Source organism: Scardinius erythrophthalmus (assembly GCF_964197995.2).
Source record: "Scardinius erythrophthalmus genome assembly, chromosome: 10".
Classification (NCBI taxonomy): domain Eukaryota; kingdom Metazoa; phylum Chordata; class Actinopteri; order Cypriniformes; family Leuciscidae; genus Scardinius; species Scardinius erythrophthalmus.
The window spans coordinates 8,642,533-8,653,710 of NC_138230.1; the positions used below are offsets into that span (position 1 = coordinate 8,642,533).

Sequence of the window (11,178 nt, forward strand, 5' to 3'; positions counted from 1 at the left end):
TCCGTTAGATGCAGTGACTCTGTTTATGGAAATATGTATATTGTGTCTTTGTCCCAGGAGAGACTCCGGGTCCCATTAAAGCCGTTCTCTGGGGTCTTTGGTTTCATCTTGTGTCCTAAACCTCAGTGGACAGAACATTTGTCCTGCCGTCTCTGTTAAAACCATCAGAACTAAACAATCACTCAATCCATCATGTGTTAAATACTGCAACACACACTCAATACACACACAGTGCATTAAAATGTGGATCCAATATATTCATCCATTAATGATTATTAATCATTAGGACTAAAGATGCACAATCAAAAATTATTTACCAGACATTTACCAACAAATTTTAACCAAGTAAACTAAATAAAACAAAATCACTAAACAAATTAAATTAAATTAAAACAATATAGCGCCACCTAGTGAACATTATCTACAGTAATGCTGTAGCACAGAGGCCTCAGAGAATCTTAAAGTGATAGTTCACACAAATATAATAATTCTGTCATCATTTATGAGTTTCTTGACTGTGACTGGTTTACTTTAAAGAGATCAAGTTTTCTACTCTTTCTCTCAGGACACAGAACAATGTGAAAAGACCAGAATATGTGACTTGCTTTCTATATTCCTTTTCCTCAAAACGATGACCTTATTTTATTACTTCATATCAGCACCATCAGATATTAAACAGTCCTATATTTTATTTGAAGATGTATATAACTGTATCAATAAAAAATGAGCATTTAAATAATTCTGATGTGTGTTGAAATTTGTCTATTATTCTATTATATTCTTATGGTTAAACATTAGACATGGTAACTTGGTAATAGGCCTACAATGTCTTCTTCTTCTTCTTCTCCTTTTTCATTTTTTTGTTATTACAATGATCATAATATCATGGTGCTTTTTATGTATATTTTGAAGATCCATAGTGTAGTGTATGAATATGGTAATCATACAGTTCTGATATATATATATATATATATATATATATATATATATATATATATATATATATATATATATATATATATATATATATATATATATATATATATATATATATATTACTATCTGATTTACCACAGTATTATCACAGCAATTAGACACAGCTTTGATAATTTATTAATATTATCATAATATGGCTGATTTTGATGAAAAAAAAAAGTACAGACACTTTCACTTTGTCAGATTGAGATGGGAGAAAACAACGGCATGAATAATTATGAAAAATTTAAAATAAAATTGTTAAACAAGCATTATATTTTTAATTTGCAATTATAGCTAGAATTATAGATTTTAACAATGAAAAACCAATTATGAAAAAATAGCAAACCATGATTAGATTTTTAATTATAGAAATCATTTTCATTGTGTATTTCATATTAGGGGTGTAAATTCATTTATTGTGTTTGACAGGTGTGATGATCAGTGGAGTTGAGTTTTTACCTCGAGCATTAAAGCACGGGCAAAACAATGGATAGAGTTTCCCAGTGAAAGACTGATCAGTGAAAGAGTAGAGATGAGAGCTGGACTCCACATCATAAAAGGAGAGCAGACCCTCCTCATAATCCACAAACACACCGACCCGCTGCGGCTTCACACTCACACACAGAGAGACATCAGGACCAGCACCGGCTTTATATTCATTCTCATTCCTCAGCCACACAGTCCAGTGTCCATTACTGGGAGTCAGTGTGATCTCTCCCTTCCTGTTAATGGATTCTCTGGCCACTCCTAGATCCCATTTAGTCTTTCCCTTCACCTGCACCTCAAAATAAAATCTCCCTGAGGAGAATCCCTCCTTTCCCAGGACATTTACACATCTATCAAATCTCTTTGGTTTGTCTGGGAGTTTCTGTCTAATGTCTCCATTTCTCACTTGTTTTCCATCATCAGACAGGATGAGATATGGATGAGCTGTATCAGGATCCAGAGTCACATCCACTGAGAAAACAGAGAATATAAATCACAACTTAATACAGATATTTAGTGCTGATGTGTGTAATATGTAATCAGTGTTTAATCATACTGTCGGTCAGTGATGAAGCTGTGAGTATCTGAATGTAATCTAGTGTAGTGCAGACAGCACACTGTACCTGCATACTGCTGTCTCCTCTTCAGTTCTGTAGAGACTAATGACAATAAAACACCATCAGATCTTTGACATGTTTATGTGTGGAATTATAGACAAGATTTAAGGTTATATTTAAAGAATTGTGAACAACATCATGTTTTATCTGATCAATGTTTCTCTGCTGATATTTAGAGAATCCCTGAATTCCTATTGTGTTTGAGCTCGAAATATTCCTCCTTTTTAGAGCATCTTTGGGAATGTTTTGTGAACATTTTATGAAATTTTTATTTTAGATATTGTTATGGCTAATGTTATTCATCTCAGTTTTGGAGTGTATTAGTGTTGTGGTTATTCAGCAAAGACAACACTATAAAAATAACCTTAGAGAAAGTGAAAATGAAGCCCAGCACTGCGAAGCTGTTTGATACAGGTCAGAAATATTCCTAAAAAAAAGAACAAATCTGCATGAATGATGTCTATCGATTTGATTTTCTTCTGCTAAACTGATTTTATCTGACACATAATCACAACATTTAGATGAAACCGCTGAAAAGACTGAAAATGGCAGAAAATGAATGTTTCTTTCTGTTGTTTCTCATCTAAAAGTGTTCACAGATTCACTAAAGCCTCAAGGTTCTGGTTACAGTGATGAAGCTTCTAGTACAAGATGAATTTACTGCATGTTTCCTGAAATTAGAGATGAATATGAATATGACCTGCTCTCTTCAAGAAGAACTGTGATGATAATGAGACACACACACACATGATCACACACTTCTCTTATTTCAGCTTTAACAGACTCATTCTTCATTACTGATATTAAAAGATGATAAATATATGTATCTGTACGGTGTGTTTGATATTGCTGTACCAGTTAGCGTGAGTTTCTCCTGTAGAGAGTCCTGTAGTTTAGTCAGAGCTCTCCTCAGAGTCTCCAGACTCTCATCAGTCTTCACACTGATCTCAGACCAGTTCTTGGTGTTTCTAGAGCTGCACAGGGATGAGTAAATCTACAGCAGGAGAGAGGAGAAATCCTTCAGCATGGGGAGTGTTATGGTGTCATATACTGCATTATCATTGATCAGAGAGATGTTGACTGACCTGTAGGAGGTGGAGGTGATCTTCAGTGTGTGAGAGCTGCTCCAGCTCAGTGTTTCTCATCTTTAGCTCAGTGATCTCCTGCTCCAGCTCTTCAATGAGCTCTTCCTCCTGTTTCTCTGCTGCTTTCTGCTGCTCCTCCATCATCTCCAGCAGTTCAGTCTGACATCTCTCAATGGAGCGGATGAGATCAGTGAAGAGCTCCACACGGGCTGCTTTCTCCTTCTCTGTGTTTCTCTGCTCAACCAGGACAATTAACACATTATTAGTGGCGTTTGTTAAGAGATATTCAGACCAGCAGTGTGACTGTGAGTGTGAAATTGCTTTTATGCAACAATTCAATGAACAATGATAGATATTAAAAATAATTTAATTTAATAATGTTAAAGGAACACTCCACCGTTTTTTGAATTAGGGCTTATTCACCTTCTTTCCTACATTTAGATAGGTGGGCAAATGCATTTTTGTCTCAGTGCATGCATTGTTTTAGTTTGACAGGGTCGGCGCTAGCTTAGCTTAGCATAATGAATGGAATCCTTTGTTGCCAGCTAGCATGTCCTGAGTAAAAGTGATATATATAATAAAAAAAACCCCACCTAATTACTTCTTGTGGCCTGCGTATTCACAACAAGTACAAATAGCGATGCAGATTAACACTAGGCGATTTCCTAGGCAGATATTGACTTATATATTAAGGACTATATTAGGGGGAAGCACAGGCGAAGCACTGCTACTTGGGCGCAGAGATATCACGCCCAAGTAGCAGTGCTTCGCCTGTGCTTCCCCCTAATATAGATCAAAGAGGTTGATCGTTTCAGGAGTCCTTATTGTTGTTGATCAAGTTAGTTTCACTTTCTCTGAATCTCTCTGAACTACAGTGATGTCAGAGAGTGATGTCAGAGAGTGATGTCAGAGAGTGATGTCAGAGCGGTCCGTGTGGATAAAACATCGAACATGTCTGCGTACGTTACTTCAGTGTATGTGTATGCATGATGTACATAGCCTACTTTTTTTTTTTTTTTTTTTTTTTACAGTCTATGGTATGTACAGATAGCGAAAAAGGTAGAATATGTCTGTTTCATTTTCTACGAGAAACTGGATTGGACCGTAAAATAAACATTCTGTTACTGCCATAAAACACCAACGAAGAAGGAGAAGTTCCGTTAGGGTTTGATACGACTTTATCTTTCTGTGCTATATTTTTTTCAGGAATGTGGTTGGGAACTTAGCCCAATGTAACTTAGTGATCAATGTGGCTTGTCAGTATCTTTTCAGAATAATTTGTCTTGCTTTTATTTTCCTCCAGAGAGACATCCAGTATGTTTACAGCGCTCTCTCCAAACCTGCTGGATCCTCCGGTCCTGAGTTCAGTGCAGTGGGTCTGTATGATGACAGACGGATCTCTCACTACAGTAATGAAGAACAAAACTGGAAAAGAGACCGCCAGAGTTCAGAGATCTGGAGAGACACTGAAGAACCAGATGAATCCAAAGACTGGTTTATACATCTGGTTTATACTCTGGCAAACTGCACAAGATCCAAATGTGACGGTGAGTCTGCTGAGTTCAGCTGTTATATCAGTGATCAGACCTGTAATATGAGTGTAATATGAGTGTGGACTTACTGTGGTGTACAAAATAACTGGACGTTTAGGTCACACATAAAATATCTGAAACGTACAAATTCTACGAGGTGGCTTATTCGTACGAATTCATATGACCTGACTCGTACGAATTAGTACGATTTTTGCAAAATCGTACATATTTTACGAATTGGCCAATTCGTATGAATTCATACGAATGACCTACCCCTGACCCCGCCCCTAAACCTACCCATCACGTGGGTTTAGACAAATCGTACAAATTCGTATGAGTGAGGTCGTATACGAAATTACGAATTAGTACGAATTAGCCAACTTTTTATCATTCGTACGAATTCGTACGAATTGGTCGTGAGATAGCGTTGGAAATATCATATCAAGTGTAATGTGTTTCTTCAAAAGTGTCAGCACACTTTCAAGTAAACATTTGACAAAAAGAGGATTTTTAGATCTAATGTTGATAGACAAAAATGATGACAAACAGAACAATGACTTTGTTAGTTAATGTGATGAATTCTGCCATCAAGAGCACTTGGGAAACTTGCACCTCCAAGTTGGCCATTCGTTATTACAACGTATTGCACATTAAAGAATTATAATGTGAACCATAAACCCAACTACATCTGAAATCTAAATGATGTAAATGATTATCATTTATTTATACATGGTATCACACCTACATTTATGTGCTACATAAGGCAAACTGAAAGTTTGATAATGATTATCCAGTATACAACTGCTGTATATGCTGTGATTTTTAAGCCTCCATACACTACAGAGGAGAGTCGGCTGTGAGCTGGATAAACGTCCAGATGATGCAGTGATGAATGTAAAAGCGTTTGATGAGTACGGATATGATGGAGAGGATTTTATTGCCTTGAATTCTGACACGATGCAGTGGATGGAGAAAAATCCAAAGGCAAAAGAAACCAAAATGAAGTGGAACAATCAAAGAGTTCGCAGACTGGTCGTCCAGTCATACCTCAGGACCTGCATGGACTGGATATCCATGTTTAATAATTCAATAAGCAGTATGTGTTGATCTGATGACTTCGGTCTTTTGAACTTAGTGTTTCATGTCTTTGTATTCAGAATCAAGTGTCTTTTTTTAGATGTAGTAATATTCTTTACTCACGATGTTTCTTATTGCAGATGCACCAGATGTTCACACGTTTGCCTCTGAAGCTCCTCATGACCGAAGCAAGCTGAATCTGAGCTGTCTGGCCACTGGCTTCTACCCCAAACACATCGAGATGAAGATCACATTGAACAACGCTAGCGTTGAACCCTTCAGCTCTACTGGAGTCAGACCCAATGATGACGAGAGCTTTCAGATGAGAATCAGTGTGGAGATTCACAGAGAAGAAGAAGAGAGTTATGAGTGTCACGTCTCTCATAGCAGTCTGACACAGACACTTATAGCACAGTGGGGTAAATATGAGAGTATGTCCTGTCAGAAGTTAACTTTAATTTGTGACCTCTTTACCTGTATTTGTGATCAAATCTCAGTCAGATTTTCTCAAATTAAATTTGGAGATTTTTTTTTTTTGTCATTGCATGTTGTTATGAATTCATAAAAATTGTAAAAAGACTGTTGTTGTTTTCCTACAGATGAGAAGCGCAGTGAAGAATCTAGAAGGCATGATTTGGCAGTAACGGCAGCTGTATTTGCACTGGTAGTTTTAAATGTGTTTTTATGGTGTTTCTGCGCAGGAACGGCACACAAAGAGTTAAGTGGCAAGTTCAAAATGTTTAAAACTATTTAAAGTAGTTCACCTAAAAATTACATCCTCATGTTGTTTCAAACCTGTATGACTTTCTGTTTTTTCTACAGAACTGAATTATTCTTTTGTCCTTGCAATGAAGTGAATGGGGTGCAAAATAACATTGGACTTTCATTGTGTGGACTAAAGAAAAACACATTCTTCAAAATAACTAATTTTCCTTTAATAAACGTTTTAATAATTTTTTGAAGTGATGCAGATAAACTGCTTTAAAATTCAGTGCCATTAAAGCTTATGAATTGTGAAACACAAAACTGAATAATTACGAAGTCATCTTAAAGGGATAGTTCACTTTGAAATAAAATTTTGGTATGTTTTAGCTTACCTCAAAGGCATCCAAGATGTAGGTGTCTATTTATCCGCAGTAGTTTCAATTTTGATATTTTTAGGTCAAACCGGTCTTGTCTCTCAGTCATATAATGCAGGTCTGTGGTCACCACCAGTAAGAGACTGCGGTCGCGCCATCTACGCTTAAAAACATATTGCGCGTCTACACAAGGTTGCGTGGTAGGCTCAATGTGTATTCGGTTGGTGTCGGCAGACTTTTTTAAAAATATTCATAATAAAATCAAATTGTTTTCTGCAAATTCCACCAGATTCTTGTTCTACATCTCACAGACTACCACTGTGGTGATTTACATGTTGTTTTACTGTTTTATTATTTAATAATTAACTGTCAAAGTCATATACTGTATACCTGCCTATAGCAATATTTAATACATTCATACATTTTTTAAATCAAATTGTTTTCTGCAAACTTCACCAGATTCTTGTTCTACATCTTACAGACTACTACTGTGGTGATTTTCATGTTGTTTTACTGTTTTATTATTTAATAATTAACTGCCAAAGTCCTATACTGTACCTACACTGTAAAAATAAAAGGTGCCTGGAGGAACCTTTTGGGGTTCTTCACTTCGCCACACCGGCGGAACCGTCTGTAGATCCTCTAGGCACCCTTTAAAAAGGGGCGGTTCTCTGAGGAACCACACAGGTTTCCTGAGGAACTCTTATATAAGGCACTGTGTGGAACCACTTTGGGTGCCTCCAGGAACCAAATTTCATTTTTTTTTTAATATTTAATTTCATGTTGTTACTATGGTTACCTTTGACATCTATTATAATAAACAAATTGAACCAAATACAAAATAAGAATTGTTTATTACATATTTGATATTCATTTTTATACATACACTTCCATGCACATGGGGAAAAAAGCTAACTACAGATTAATATCAATGAATACACAAAAAAATAGTATAATACATAAGCAACATGAATAATCAACCATGTATATACAATAGATAAACAAGAAAAGACATCTCAACAAAATGCATGGAAACACATATGTTCCACGAAATAAATCAATGTAAATAAAATTACATTTGAACTAATTAAAAATGTCCATCATACTTAACTTTAAAACATTTGTGTTTCAGTCCGATGGTTAGTCTGACATCACTGTTTCCAAGTCCAAAAGCTCTATCAGATGCCAAAAACAAACAACAGTGCTAATATACACTCATTGTGCTGTAACCTTTATCTCTATACTGAAATCTCAGATGGTTAGTTATTCAGCTATTTTGAATCATAAAATGTTTAAGTCTGGGATGCCGTTAGACTGGAGACTGTAATGTACACTATGGCTTTTGAAAAGCTTAAATGTGTGACTTGAATCAACAGTGTTCATAAATGGTTGTTGAGTATTCTCATGAAAAAAGATAGAGGAAGTAGAAGTAGAGGCTTCGACCCGGAAACAGAGTTAAGGTGCAGTAAAATTATCTGTTGTTCTGTGAATGTTCACTGGTGAATTCCAGTCATTTCACTAAGAATCCACACGATCAGCAATTTCGTTTGTGGTCAAAAATGTCACTATGGAGACGACTTTTTCACATTCTTAATATTCTTGAAGCATCTAATAACCCAGCAGCACTTTTCAGCCTAGATGCTGAAAAAGCCTTTGACAGGCTTGAATGGAGGTATTTATGGGCAGTTCTTGATGTATTTGGCTTTGATTGTAACTTTATACAGATGATAGAAACACTATACAGCTGCTCACAGGCAGTGGTTCAAACAGGGGAGGTTATCTCCAACTCTTTTCCTCTTAATAGAGGGTCTCGTCAAGGCTGTCCACTTTCGCCAGTCTTATTTGCCCTTTCCGTGGAGCCTTTAGCACAGGCCATAAGACAAAATTCCATGATCTCACCAATAATTATTAAAGATACAAGTCATAAAATTTCATTATATGCTGATGACATTATCCTTTATTTTTCTGATATTACTAATTTGCTTCCTCAGATCATGAACCTTTTTTCTAATTTTAGTTCCTTTTCAGGATATAAAATAAATTGGGAGAAGTCCCTATTAGTTCCTTTAAATGATGCAGCGAAGAAGACTCCCCTTCCTGACAGCTTACCTCTCGAGTGGCACACTTCAAAATTTACTTACCTTGGTCTATGTATTCCTCCCTGTTTTTCAAATATCGGCTTTGAGAATTATGTTACACTTAAGGGCAAAATACAAGCGGATTTACAAAGGTGGTCATCCTTGAAATTGACATTACAAGGGAGGATTGCGTTAGTAAAGATGAATGTTCTTGGGCGCTTAAATTTTTTGTTCTCCATGCTGCCAGTTTCTCCCCCTAAAGATTACTTCACAGACCTCCAAAGGATGACTTCTAAATTCATTTGGAATAACAAAAAACCCCGTATCAAATTTGATACCCTAAAACGTCCTAAGTCTTTGGGTGGCCTATCATTGCCGGACTTTAAGTTGTACTATTGGTCTTTTCAGTTAAAGTCTTTAAATTCATGGTTAGATGTACAACCTTCCCGGGCTCCTCAGTGGAAATTAATTGAAGAGTCATTGGTTTCTCCTCATAGATTGCAGGATGTGCTATTTTCAGGAATCAAACTTAAAAAAGCTTCTAAAGAATTTGGCCCAATTATAGCTAATTCAATATCTACATGGCGTCTGGTAGAAAAATATGTTAATCATTCATCCAAATTTTGCATGCAGTCTCCCATTTGGAACAATTACTACCTATTACGAAACATGAAATCATATACCTGTTCGCTGTGGTCAGATAGAGGTATTAATACATTAGATAATATTTATGATCAGACAGGGTTAAGGACATTCCGGGATCTGCAGTCCTGTTATAATCTGCCTGGATTCTCATGGTTCTTGTATTTACAGTTAAGGTCCTCACTTAAAGCTTATGGAGTTCCTTGGGACAGACCTTTGACATCTCACCCCATGGCTCATTGGTTTGAATCCATGAAGGGGAAAACAGCCAAGGTCTCTATTATTTATGGTAGTCTTGTCGTGGAGAAATGTGGGACTCTTGGTATCACCCGAATTTGGGACAGAGAGCTTTTGGCACAGGATCGCAGTTTTGATTGGGAGACAATATGGCAAAATGTCTCAGTCTCATCTAAAAACCCTGCTCACCAGCTGATAAACTATACACAGAATATATTACACTGTAAAAATAAAAGGTGCCTGGAGGAACCTTTTGGGGTTCTTCACTTCGCCACACCGGCGGAACCGTCTGTAGATCCTCTAGGCACCCTTTAAAAAGGGGCGGTTCTCTGAGGAACCACACAGGTTTCCTGAGGAACTCTTATATAAGGCACTGTGTGGAACCACTTTGGGTGCCTCCAGGAACCAAATTTCATTTTTTTTAATATTTAATTTCATGGTGTTACTATGGTTACCTTTGACTTCTATTATAATAAACAAATTGAACCAAATACAAAATAAGAATTGTTTATTACATATTTGATATTCATTTTTATACATACACTTCCATGCACATGGGAAAAAAAGATAACTATAGATTAATATCAATGAATACACAAAAAAATAGTATAATACATAAGCAACATGAATAATCAACCATGTATATACAATAGATAAACAAGAAAAGACATATCAACAAAATGCATGGAAACACATATGTTCCACGAAATAAATCAATGTAAATAAAATTACATTTTGACTAATTAAAAATGTCCATCTTTACTTAACTTTAAAAAGATTTGTGTTTCAGTCCGATGGTCCAAGTCCAAAACTCTATCAGATGCCAAAAACAAACAACAAACAGTGCTAATATGCAAGTGCTCATTGTGCTGTAATATTCCTGAAAATTATGATCCTAACCTTTATCTCTATACCGAAATCTCAGATGGTTAGTTATTCAGCTATTTTGAATCATAAAATGTTTAAGTCTGGGATGCCATTAGACTGGAGACTGTAATGTTCACTATAGCTTTTGAAAAGCTTAAATGTGTGACTTGAATCAACAGTGTTCATAAATGGTTGTTGAGTATTCTCATGAAACAAGATAGAGGAAGTAGAGGCTTCGACCCGGAAACAGTATTAAGGTGCAGTAAAATTATCTGTTGTTCTGTGAATGTTCACTGGTGAATTCCAGTCATTTCAATAAGAATCCACACGATCAGCAATTTCGTTTGTGGTCAAAAATGTCACTATGGGACCAAGTTGGTGTGAGGTAGCCTACTTAAAGAGTTAGAAAAGTGAAAAGGTACAGCAGATTCGTTTTCCGTCTGGTTTCCCTCTTTTCTGGTGGATGGTCCAGGCACTTCAATGATTTTCAGGTCTACAGG

At 36.2% G+C, this 11,178-nt stretch overlaps 1 protein-coding gene across 1 annotated transcript; it reads right to left on the reverse strand.

The window, feature by feature from the left end:
* Nucleotides 1-1,092: 1,092 nt before the first annotated feature.
* On the reverse strand, nucleotides 1,093-4,297 carry LOC308696848 (erythroid membrane-associated protein-like; the record flags this gene model as incomplete). Its single annotated transcript, XM_081375751.1, has 5 exons — nucleotides 1,093-1,935; nucleotides 2,088-2,123; nucleotides 2,937-3,075; nucleotides 3,167-3,400; nucleotides 4,292-4,297. The coding sequence occupies 5 exons, from the start codon at nucleotides 4,295-4,297 to the stop codon at nucleotides 1,388-1,390; spliced, it is 963 nt and encodes a 320-aa protein (XP_081231877.1). The 3' UTR covers nucleotides 1,093-1,387.
* Between the last annotated feature and the right edge of the window lie 6,881 nt (nucleotides 4,298-11,178).